Source organism: Papaver somniferum, chromosome 3, assembly GCF_003573695.1.
Source record: "Papaver somniferum cultivar HN1 chromosome 3, ASM357369v1, whole genome shotgun sequence".
Classification (NCBI taxonomy): Eukaryota; Viridiplantae; Streptophyta; class Magnoliopsida; order Ranunculales; family Papaveraceae; genus Papaver; species Papaver somniferum.
The window spans coordinates 167965778-167979081 of NC_039360.1; the positions used below are offsets into that span (position 1 = coordinate 167965778).

Below are 13304 nucleotides of genomic sequence, written 5' to 3' on the forward strand. Positions count from 1 at the left end.
TTCTTCTTGATCTCGAGCAAATAATTCAGCTAGTGTTGTTGTAGTAGGCACTTCTTGATTTTCATCTTCTTTATCATCTTCTTTCTTATCTACTGGATCTTCTTGATCATGGGGTTGAGCAAATAAATCGGCTAGTGTTGTCCTACTACCTGTTCCTTGTTCATCACTTTTTCCACCATCACCAACAACAACATCTTTTCCTCTCTCATCTTCTTCCATTATCACAAATTTCTTGAAACTCTATCAAAAGCTGCTTCTTTGGTTTAGTTTAGGACGATTTTCTTTGAGGATTCTGGTTAATTTCAAAGTAGATTTTTGATACCAACTTACTGGGTTTTGATTAGAGTTCTTGGTTGAAGGTTTTGGATCTCTGATTGAGAGAGAGTGATTTGATAAATTGATATACTACTCTCATGTTTTTATAGGGAGGGAATTTGTGGAAGGGGAAGACGGTTTACTTGCAGCACTTCTGTCACGTGAGATTTGAATATGTCAAAAGGCACTTGGGGTTTAAGATATGGGGCACGCCTTGCCTCGCCCCAGGCTTGTGTCTTTGTTATGGCTCTTTTCATCCCCTTTTTTTACACATAACTGGAGTCCTGATAACACTCCTTATAGCCTCATATGCTACATTACGGTTGCAGCTTCTAAATCAGACTTTAAAAGCAGGCTTATGAGAAGAACATGGCTTATGCAGGTGTCTGAAGATACCAAGAACCATGTAAAACCTCGTCCAGGTTATATCAAAATTATACTGAAAGATGCGACTACTGTTGCTGTACCTGCACATACCTTGGCTTATTGCTCAGATTGTAAGAGAAGCAAAGAGGTAGTATTTGACCACTCTGCAGGAGACACGGTATGCACTCCAGATGCGGGCATGCGTTAGATGCTCACTCCATCGATGAGACATCTGAAATGTAGGACCTTTGCGAATAAGACTGGTGATGATGACCCGTTATTGTTGGTGGTCCATCAAACCCTCTCCTCACTGATGCTGCTTGATACTGCCATAAACACCATTGCTCACAATCTGCCAAACCAATGAATATGAGAGATGAAACACATTATGCTTGCAAACCAATTTCTAGTCAAATGAATGATTCAGATAAAAGGTCTAGTAACCCAAAAAAGGCAAAAGGTATGGTAATAGTATTGGATTACCTATAATGCTGTAAATCGGGATTGAGATGTGAAAAGCAGCACATCCACTCCAGGAATGAGCTTTTGTCCTGCACATTACATTCGCACGAGCTTTACATGAGCAACGAGAAGTGAGGAGAGGGTTTGAACTGCCAAGAGATTGCAGCAACATCAAGCAGAAATGGGCAGGTCGTGGTGTAATAATGTACAAGCAATGAAGATCGGTTTCAAAAGACACTACATAGTATTTATGATTCAGGGCTTCAATCCAATTGAAAATGGGGAGTTAATTCAATCCAAATTGGGGGATTCACGAAAAGGGTGAAATAAGACTGCAATACTGAGGATCAATCAAATCCTCCAACATTCCAAAATAAAAAGACAGATCCTAGATCCATAATCCTCCAACACATTTACTCAGAAACTAGAGATTATCAAGCTCGTTCACCTCTAATTCTTCTGGCAAGTTGAATGTCTTCAGCTGCTTCTTGTAGAGCTGCAACTGCTGAACTCTGAAACCTCAAATCAGTTTTGAAATCTTGGGCGATTTCACGAACTAATCGCTGAAATGGGAGTTTACGGATCAACAGTTCAGTGCTCTTCTGATACTTTCTGATTTCACGAAGAGCAACAGTTCCTGGCCTGAATCTGTGTGGTTTCTTCACTTCTTCGGTCGCTGGTGCTGATTTACGAGCTGCTTTTGTTGCTAATTGCTTCCTTGGGGCCTTTCCTCCGGTGGATTTCCGAGCGGTTTGCTTAGTACGAGCCATTTCTCTAGAAATGAAAATTGCAGAGATCTGATAAATTGAGGTTTCTGAGAGAATTGTAATATTGATTTGTGAGGAGATTGTATTTGGAGGAGATTGTATTGTGAATTTTATCAACGGTTGATAATGTGGTTTTAGTTCTTTGCTGTTTTTCTATTGGTCTAAAAGTGTCGTACAGATAGGAGAGATTGGGTTTTGTTGTAATCGACGGCTGATACTGGTTTATAAGAAAGATTCTGAATATGGTTGAAATTTTTTGGCGGAGTTCAAAATTTCAAAATGAAAATTTTTGAACAGAATTTGGCAGTGGCGGGACATTTTAACCAAAAATTTGAATTTAGTTGTTGGGGTGCTCAGAAACAGTAAAAAAATTGATCAGTTTGCCTAGAATCGTTTTGCAGGAAAGGGAATGAGACGGGGTTTGCCTAGAATCGTTTCTTAACACAGTATGACCAGTTTCCAAATTGCTCTTTTGACATTTGACTAGAAAACTGATCAAAAATTGATCCCTCCCCAAACCATGTTTTGAAAACATACAAGGCTCTCTTCCAGTTGAGCGTAAGAACTAGTTTGGTCTTTGGTGCTGCTGTAGTTCACAGTGGCCAAGTCAAAAAGTAAAAAAAAAAAATGCATTTGTATTTCATACCCGCTGTGTCATTAAAGAAGTTGCAAAGTGGACTACCCTGTCGTTGGAACATCATATTCATAGTAGAGGAAATAGAAGAACAAATGCAAATTGTAAATATGGAAAAATTTGGAAATTGGAACTCTAAACATATTGCAACTGACACATATAGTATTACCAGATTCACAAAACAAACTTAAGATTACAGAATCAGATTACAATCGAAGTGTGAGAAAAAAAAAGAAGTTATGAAATGAATTTTTCGTCAAGGAGTAGGCAGAAAACAAATGATTAACGTTCACAAATAGAGATACAGCAAATTTCGAGTAGAATATACCCATAATTGTGTACACATATATCTCACTATCAGACACGTGTATATAAAAAGATACGTGGAAAGCATGCAGGTCAAAACATCAAAACATGATGCGCTGCGAAACACCAAATAAACCCCGAGGAGTTACTTTATCTCATCCCAAAAGAGAAGCTAAGATCAACGGTGGAGAGAAAGTTAGCTGACACGGACGTGACAGGGGCAGAAGACACTTGTCTGACACGAGCAGACCTCTCAACTACCCACATTAAACACCTTGAGCAGTGTACGTGTCGATCAACCTGTGGAACGAGCGAGGATGCATCTGCGGGATCAAGGGGAAAACGCAGACCTCTGCGTGATAGACGCAAGAACACAAGAAGATAAGGTTCCAACGGCCTTCAGAGATGGGTCCCACATTCTAACCTTATAAATACCCCGTCTCCACCAAGAGGAAAGGGGATCGGAAAAATCAGGAAGGGAAGGAGAGATAGATTGCAAGTGTAAGTTAATCCTTTAGAAGAGAGAAACATGTAAACCCAAAAGTCATTCGACTATTCGTGTAACCGTGAAGAATATAGTAAAACAACAAACCCCGTGGACGTAGGCCTTAGTGCTGAACCACGTAAACCTTGGTCTTGTTTACATTTCAGCACTTTATATTTATTTAACCCCATGGATCTTTACTTATACGTTTTGCTTTCTTTGTTTGTACTTATATCCCGTGCGCAAACGCCTCGCATGGAGTTGTTAGATGATCACGAAGGTACCTTCCTTCAGTATCGCACCCAAACACTTACAAAACTTTGTTTTGTTTTTTCACAAATGCTTAAAATAAAAACAAACCAACATTGCAGGTATATCAAGAAAAGGATCCATTTCATAAAGGATGATTACAAAAAGTGAAAGGCCAATTCAAGTATACACATCAAAAAATATTCCTTTTACAGGATATTGGCAAAAAATATTCTTGTTACATGATTACAAAAAGGGAAGGATAATGATGCCGCGGTCTCTACTAAACGCTGCGGTCTCTACTAAACGCTGCGGTCTCTACCTAGATTGCCGCCCCATCGGCAGGATTGTTCCGAAGACTTGAAGGGACGCTCCCACCAGAAGAGGGTCCCGAGGAGCCAGGCAAGGCAGAAGGAACTGGACGACGAGGATAGTTCTTCACGATACCATGCTCGTTCTTTAGGCCAAGTTCTATCCTCTCCAGCATCTTGTTCGTTTCCTCAGCCAATTGACAACGAGCCTGGTGCTTAATAACTGTTGTCCGCTGTTGGGCTTTGGATAATAACGAAGATAGCCGATTCACTTCTCTAGAAGCAGCACCAACAGCCTCCTCGCGGGTTGTCGCTAAATTCTTGAAATGATTGGTCTGTTCTTCCTGCTGCGCTAAGGAAGATTCAGCCTTTTCAAGTTTTTCATTTGTGACGCGAAGGTGTCCCTCGAGCTCTGAAAAAGACAACACCACGGAGTTAGCGCAGAAAAAAACACGGTCACACTCGATGAAATAGGATTATACCTTCGACACAAGCCGAAGCCTCTTCATACTCATTAACAACCGCATCTCGCGCTTCATCAAGATGGTCATATTCCGCGGATAATTTCTTATAGTCTATTTGAAGGTTGGTGAGAGTAAATTGACAGGCATCTAATTCTACTTGCTTCATCGAATCCATGTGACGAAGGTGATCGACCTCTTTATTTATCTCTGAGACCCCTTTGCTAAGTCTGTACATACACACTTCAAGATTCCTCTCAGACTCAGCCTGACGAGCTACGTCGGCACGGGACGCGGCAAGAGCATTGCTGAGAGCGCAGACTTCGGCACGGGCATCATCTCTTTCTCTGACAAGACAGAGCATACTATCCTTAACTCTTGGAATAGGAATGGATCGAGCCTTCTGTAATTCTTCTTCCAGTAGCTGAATCCTAGACTCCAGCAAGGAAGTACGCTCACGGGCTTCCCGCAGACTATCACGTGTCCACAGCAGTGTGCCATTAAATAAAGCACGATCATGGTTGTACAGATTTTGCATGTCGACCATCTGAACATGCCTCGCGCGCCATACCTCAGCCCGAGCATCCTATTTCTTGGCTTCATTCTTAATTTTCTCAACAAGATATTTAATACGAGATTTTTGCCGAGCTCTTTCGTTTCGAAGCCATATCAGGTCGGGGACGCCACCCACTGGAGATAGGGTGGGGAGACTCAGACAGAACAACTAAGAAATAGAGGAATGACGACATACTGCGAGGGAAAAAAACCAAACCTGTGAAAGCTGAAATTTGGCCGCGAGTTTGCTCTAACTCAGCGCGAACAGCAACAAGCTCGGAACGAAGACCGGCCTCTGCTTCACCCAGCTTCTCTTTATCCTTGAGGCTTTTCTTCAGCTCTTCTATTTCCACCTCAGTCGCAGATAATTCCTTTTCTCTGTGACGAAGCTTAGCCTCGATCTTCATAGATTTCGCTTTGAAGAACTGATACAACACGTGGTTACAATGCTCACTCCTCATCATCTACACATCAAGACGACAAACATTATTTCATCGAAGCATTCGATCGTCACGAAGAAGTATGTACGAAAATTTACCTCCAAGACACGCTGCTGCGGAAAGCCATATTGATACCCATCGGCGATGGCCATCATATCTGCAACGGAAGCAGGAGGCTCCGTCACAAGGGTAGCTTCGGAAACACTCAAATTTTTTCCCCAGGCTTCAGACACCCGCGCCTTGGAAGACATCTCCATCATGTGACGAGTATACGCAGTAGATTCCTTTTCCCCAGCAACAACAGGGGCGGGATGAGGGACAAATAGAAGATTCTTTTCCTTGAACCAATCCATTGGCGTCCTCACCCTCAGACGTCGGCGACTGTGGAAGATTACAGCAGGCGCATCAATGACCGATTTCCCCTTCTCTGACACGGCCCCTCAGCACAAATGTCGGCATGCTCCTCGCGCCTACATGCGCAGCATGCTCCTCCGCGCCACCATCTTCAACAGTAGCGTCTCCATTACCATCACCACCAAGAACATCCCAATTATCATTGGGGGAAAGTAAAGAGAAGTCCTCGGGAAAATCGAGGGCATCGTCAAAGAACTCCCCCGTGGAGTACATCCGATCAAAAGAAAATTCTTGAGAGGCGGGAAGGGTATCCGCGACATCACCAGCAGGGACAGAAATGTCCCAATAACAACGTCATCAGCCACCACGGCTTTGTTCTTCCTTCATCACCAGACCACGAAGACCTCTTCTTCGACATTGATAGGGGAAGTACCAGTACGTTCCTCCCCATCTGTAATCTCCTCATCCTCAGCAAACTCTTCGTTCACTGGACTAGTAACTTCTTCTTGGGCCTCAGCCTCGCCCATCACAATGTAGAAGACTGCTTCGGCTTAATCTTTTTCTTCTTCAACACCTGAAAACCAACACCACAAAAAATTATTTTTCCCGACAGTGAATTTCTAAAAGAGGAGAAGCGCAGAATCCGCGTACCTGAGCAGTTGAGGTATTCTTCGGTGGAAGTATAGCACCAGAACCTTCCTCCTCGTCTCCCTCTACGACGTCAAGGGCATAAGGAAAATTCATACCCGCAAAGTTCAAACGCCAGGGACAGAAATCCCATAACGAGCAGGAGGAGACTCGCGTGGCTTGCTACTCTCGGTAGGCCGCCAACCGCGGGGACCAGGAATCCAACCGTAAGCCCATGGACCAACTATTTCGATAACGGTGGCGTGCCACTCGTAGTCATGATCGCGCTTGATCCTCTCGCGCGCTGGGAAAGTTTCCGATGACTAGACCCCTCCGTGCCAGGAACATACTTCAGCTTGGCATCGCTGACCTCATTTAACAGACGAATCTCGCCCCGAGGAGCAGCGAGATTCCGAAGGCTGACACTCCACGGCTTGCGGTTCCTACTATTGACGTAATCACCGAAGGAGTTATTGAAATTCTCAGGAGTATACCATTCCTTCTCCGCGGGATTGGGGACGTAGCAAGTCATCGACGTCTCCCCCTTACTCCGCAGATAGCACTCCTTCAGGGCGCGGAGATAATTCCCCGATAGTTGGGATACGGAACGGCTGTGAGTATTGGTGGAAGAGCCTTCACGACTAGCGAGCACGTCATAGTAGAAGGAATCACCTGATTTGTACAACGGCAGCATAAGACCAGCTTCGAACGCTCCAACCGTCGTTAACAAATGAAATTCATCGAACTCATACTTTGAGATAAGCTCATAAGTAATATCATCCTCAGGGGCATAGAAACGAACCCCGAAGGCTTGAAGCTCATGCTTTTCCTTGAATATTTCGAGATCAATATGCTTGAAGGTTACTTTTTTCTTACTAACCGAGACACTGCGTATCAAGGGGAGCCTCATCCTCCTCGGCGGGGCCGGATGAACTAATGAACGCTTCGGAAGCTTTTCTCTTCACAGGAGGATTCTTTGAAGATTCAGCCCTCGGAACTACACCCTTCGTATTCTTCCCTTTAAAAGTTGGAGGGGACCGCAGATGATGCTCGGGCACTAACGAACGTAGAGGAGGAACATCAAAAGCAACAGCACGAGGCGGAGCCTGCGTACTCCTAATATCATCACGAGGACGAGACGCTGCGCGATCGAAGACTCTTCGGGACCAGAAGGATTTGTCGGAGGAATCTCTTCCCTAGAAGACGAGGCCTTCGCTCCAGAAGAAACTCGACTCCGACGAACATCATCTTGAGACTCTCTACGCGGAGGAGATCTCGATAGGCCAGAACCAGGAGTCTGATAATAAGCCGCGGACGGTCAGACATGGCTGCGAAAAGATTAAAATCAAGAACAAGTTACACACATTCAAAAACATTACCAAAGATCAAAAAACCACATCAATAGCAATACACACACGATAACGCAGAAACCCTAAAATTAGTATACATGCTCAAAATTCCATAAAATTCACACCCTCAAAAACTCAAATACAAGCAAAACAGTGGCTCCTTGATTTAAGATGAAGAACAGGGGCAAACTAGTATGCAAGCATCAAAAGAAGTTCTTCATCACAAACAAGGAACAACAGTAGCAGAGAATTTACAAATCAACACAGCGTAAAACAGTGGAAACAAAGAAAAGAAAAACTTACCGGCAAAAACAGCAGCAGAAGAAACAAACAGTGGAAGCGGGCGTGATTAATGCTAAGGTGGAAGAATTTAAGATCACAGGTTCAATGAAGACTGACAGAGAATTTAAGGTCACAGGTTCAATGAAGACTGACAGAGAATTTAAGGGCTGAAAAACAAAGAATGAAAACTGAGAGAATGTTTAGGAAGAATGAAATTAATTTTCTTTCTCTCCTTAATATACCCGAAAGAAAGAGAAGGAAATTAATGGAGGAATGGGAAACGTGCCCGTTACATAAGCAGTTAATGCACGAATAAAAGACGTGCCCAAGTATCTAGGAGAAGTTATTAGGAGTGAGAAGAATATGCGACGATGTTTTTCTTCAAGGCACCCATTAGACATTCAAGCCCGAAGAAAAGGGGCAAATTGTGTACACATATATCTCACTATCAGACACGTGTATATAAAAAGATACGTGGAAAGCATGCAGGCCAAAACATCAAAACATGATGCGCTGCGAAACACCAAATAAACCCCGAGGAGTTACTTTATCTCATCCCCAAAAGAGAAGCTAAGATCAACGGTGGAGAGAAAGTTAGCTGACACGGACGTGACAGGGGCAGAAGACACTTGTCTGACACGAGCAGACCTCTCAACTACCCACATTAAACACCCTGAGCAGTGTACATGTCGATCAACCTGTGGAACGGGCGAGGATGCATCTGCGGGATCAAGGGGCAAACGCAGACCTCTGCGTGATAGACGCAAGAACACAAGAAGATAAGGTTCCAACGGCCTTCATAGATGGGTCCCACATTCTAACCTTATAAATACCCCGTCTCCACCAAGAGGAAAGGGGATCGGAAAAATCAGGAAGGGAAGGAGAGAGAGATAGATTGCAAGTGTAAGTTAATCCTTTAGAAGAGAAAAACATGTAAACCCAAAAGTCATTCGACTATTCGTGTAACCGTGAAGAATATAGTAAAACAACAAACCCCGTGGACGTAGGCCTTAGTGCTGAACCACGTAAACCTTGGTCTTGTTTACATTTCAGCACTTTATATTTATTTAACCCCATGGATCTTTACTTATACGTTTTGCTTTCTTTGTTTGTACTTATATCCCGTGCTTAAACGCCTCGCATGGAGTTGTTAGATGAGGCTATGATAAACCCGAAGGTTTTGAGCCAAGTAATCAACACTAGGATATCATCATCACAAATCTCTTTAGATGACGATGATTGATTGTGAGCATTCGGATGCCTTCGTGATTTGTGTGTTCATAATAATAAAGAAAGACATTATAAAGGAAGATTAAGAACACCCCATGTTGGGTTTTATACACTACGCAGCGTGGGAAAAAAAAGTAATTGCAGGTTACATCCATACATTTCAGTGAAAATGTATAACAAAAGAGAGTACGGATCAGATAATTGACAACCCTCGAACCATTTCTTGAGTCCAGCCTACTAAATTAACATGTCCTATGTGCACAGAAAAAGAAGCACCGGTACTCGTGTAAGCTGTTAACTCAGTTCAACAACCTTTTAGGAACAAATGAAGTTCTTAATCATCAGGAGCTGGGTGAAGTTCATAGATGGACCCTACTACAGTTATCCCCATTCCAAATTAAAGTAATATATTAGTGGCATTTTCTTCCCTGAAATCAAACTAGGAGTGGAGAGCAAGGTCCGGGATTAAAGAAGAAAGTTAAATATACACATCTTAACACTGCGTTCCAAACAAATTTACACAACCTGCTAATTAATATGACTGGACTTCTTCACATAAAAGGCCACTATGTTATTACGAGTTCCCAAACAGTGATGCAAGCATTATAAGAAAAAAATCAGTACAGAAACAAATTACTTGGTCATCAAAGTTCTATAATGTTTCTGTTGAAACTGTAACAATGAAATACTGGAAAATGATGTTAAAATTAAATTTCTGAAAATGAAATACAACACTCAAATATTTAACAACACACTGAGGACAGAGTCACTTAATCATCAAGTTGTCCTTAACACGATAGTTCACCAGTACGCCTCAAAAATGAGTGATGCTTATACCCTGTGGTGAAGTCGTATCCAGGATAAAACTTGCTATTAGCACTACAACACTTTCCCACTTACGAACTCAACAGCAAAGCTCAGGAATGTAAAAACCACACGGAGGGAGAAACAAGAAAAAAATAATGCTTCTTCTGAACACACTTTAGAATGAAGAAATACATTTGCTTTTATAGAGAGTGAAAATGAATTTGACATAAATTATATTCGGTAACTTCCCTCATTGAATATAAAAATATTAAAGGAATTAAAACCTTGTTTTAATTCTAACAAAAACAATAGAACTTAAAATCTTGTTTTAGTTATTTCGTTTAGGAATTAAAACTTATTTAAACAATACCTTGAGAAATTAAAAGCTTGTTTTATCCGTTTAGGAATTAAATTTTGTTTTAACTTTAATTTTTGTAGAAAATCTGATATCAAAGACTTAATGAAAAGAACACAAAACTAAACTCATACAAGCTTCAACAAGCTTCTCTTAATTGATGTGTTTCAAACTCACGGCTTAACAGCCTATTTATATGTTTACAAACTTGACTCTCAAGTAATAAACACTTTCCTAACTTAATCAAACTCTAACAAAGACTCTTCTAGAAACTTTCGCACGTAAACAAACTCTAAAACCACTTATACTTGCAACCCAAGTAAACTTCTAAAAACTGTACCGCACGTCAACAACACTTGTTGACCCAACCATACTTTGTCAACTCTCACAGTTGATACGCACTTCTTGTATCAACAACTAATGTTGATCCCTTTTGTTGTCTTCTTCATAGTATCTTGGTTTATTTCTCAACATCCTCCCTTAAATCAATATACTCCTTGCTAATCATACCAAGCTTTCCACGCAAGTAAATGAAAGTATTAGACTTCAAAGACTTGGTGAAAATATCTGCCACTTGCTCTTCACTCTCAATAAACTCCACAACTATCTCCTTGTTACTAACAAGTTCTCTAATGCAATGATACTTAATATCAATGTGCTTACTCCTTCCATGAAGCACATGATTCTTAGTTAGTGAAATTGTAGACTTGTTATCACAAACAATTGTTGTTGGTGTCTTCTGTTCTTGAAACAATGACTTCAGCATCATTCTCAACCACACAGCTTGTGTAGCACAATTGCTAGCATCTATATACTCAGCTTCTGTTGTAGATAATGCAACAACTTGTTGCTTCTTTGATGACCAGGAGAAAAAACCAGTTCCCAACTGAAATCCATAACCTGATGTGCTTCTTCTTTCTTCTGTATCTCCAACCCAATCACTATCAGTGAATCCTACTAATTTTTGATCTTCTGAAACATTATAGAGTATTCCCATACTAGTTGTTCCTCTAATATATCTCAGAATGCGTTTTGCAGCTTGTAGATGTGATTGTCTGGGTTCTTCCATAAATCTGCTAACCAACCCAACTGCATACATAATGTCAGGTCTTGTAGCAGTCAAATATCTCAGACATCCAACAAGACCTTTAAAGTCTGTTGAATTCACTAGTTCTCTTGATCCTTCTTTTTTTAACTTCAATCTTTCTTTTACTGGTGTTAAAATTGGATTGCAATTATCCATCTTAAACCGCTTCAAAATTCCTTCAGCATACCTTTGTTGATTGATAAAAATTCCTTCTTTTGTTTGTTGTATTTCAATACCAAGAAAATATGACATCAAACCAAGATCTGTCATCTCAAACTCCCTCACCATATCCTCCCTGAATTCATTGATCATCTCAGAACTATTTCCAGTAAAAATAAGATCATCCACATATAAACATACTATAACATGATTGCCAAGAGTATCAACTTTCAAATATAGAGTATGCTCATGTGGACATCTTGTAAATCCTTTCTTAAGAAAATAAGAATATATTCTTGTATACCAAGCTCTTGGTGCTTGTTTCATACCATACAAAGCTTTATTTAGCTTGTATACTTCATTCTCCTTCCCCTCCATAATGTAGCCAGCTGGTTGCTCTACATAAACTTCTTCTTCCAAAACTCCATTTAAGAATGCTGACTTCACATCCATCTGAAATATCTTCCAATGATTTTGTGCAGCTAAATCAATGATCATTTCTACTGTATCAAGTCTTGCAACTGGTGCAAAAACTTCTGAGTAATCTATTCCTTGTCTTTGTCTATACCCCTTAACAACTAACCTTTCTTTCTTTCTATCCACTTCACCATTTGACTTGTATTTAGTTTTATAAACCCACTTAACACCAATGGGATTCTTCCCTGGTGGAAGTTTTGTTAATTCCCATGTGTCATTCTTCTCAATTGATTTCAATTCTTCATCCATGGCTTGAATCCATCCTTGCTTTTGCTGCTTCTTCATAAGTTACAGGATCACAATCTCCAAACAATGCGAAATTCACCACATCTTCATCAGTGTCTTCATCATCTCTTGTTAGAACATAATCATTTAACCTAGCAGGTATAATATACTTTCTTCTTGGTCTTGTAGTTTCTTGCTGTTGTACTGCTTCTGTTCTTGCTTCTTCATGTTGCTCCTCAACATTATCTTGAATTTGCACTTCTTCTTCCACCTCAACTGGAGTTGTTCTGACAACTGCAGGTGGATCAACATCTCTTGTTGACCCCAAATTTGGATCAACATTGCTTGTTGATCCAGAATTCCAATTCCATTGTGAATCTTCATCAAAGATCACATCTCTGCTGATAACTATCTTTCCTGTTTCTGGATTAAACAATTTATATCCTTTGGTTACTGAGCTATAACCAACAAGAATACATTTTTCACTCTTGTCATCCGACTTCTTTCTTAATTCTTTAGGTACATGTGCATATGCAATGCACCCAAAAATTTTCATATGTCTCACACTTGGTCTTGCACCTCTCCAAGCCTCTTCTGGTATCATGTTATTCAAAGAATTTGTAGGACATATGTTGAGTAAGTAAATTGTTGTATCAACAATATATCCCCATAAACTCTTTGGTAAATCTTTTGTTATTCTTATAGTTCTGTCCAGCTCCATTATGGTTCTATTCTTCCTCTCTGCAACTCCATTTTGTTGTGGTGTATATCTTGCAGTTAATTGATGATGAATACCATGTTCTTCCATAAACTTGTCAACAACAGTGTACTCTTTTCCTCTATCAGTTCTCAAACTCTTAATACTCTTGCCAACTTGTTTCTCAACATAAGTTTTGAAACTTCTAAAAGCATGAAAAGCATCACTCTTCTGTTTAAGAAAATATACCCAAGCTTTTTTACTGTAATCATCAACGAAAGTTATAAAGTAATTATTACCTCCAT

At 40.7% G+C, this 13304-nt stretch overlaps 1 protein-coding gene across 1 annotated transcript; it reads right to left on the bottom strand.

Moving 5' to 3' along the window:
* Positions 1 to 1577: 1577 nt before the first annotated feature.
* LOC113360319 (histone H3.2-like) lies at positions 1578 to 1913 on the bottom strand. Its single transcript, XM_026603839.1, has one exon. The coding sequence runs from the start codon at positions 1911 to 1913 to the stop codon at positions 1578 to 1580; it is 336 nt and encodes a 111-aa protein (XP_026459624.1).
* Between the last annotated feature and the right edge of the window lie 11391 nt (positions 1914 to 13304).

Bases quoted from the DNA above. Each gene is read 5' to 3' on its own strand.
- LOC113360319 (XM_026603839.1), bottom strand. From the start codon at position 1,913: ATGGCTCGTACTAAGCAAACCGCTCGGAAATCCACCGGAGGAAAGGCC.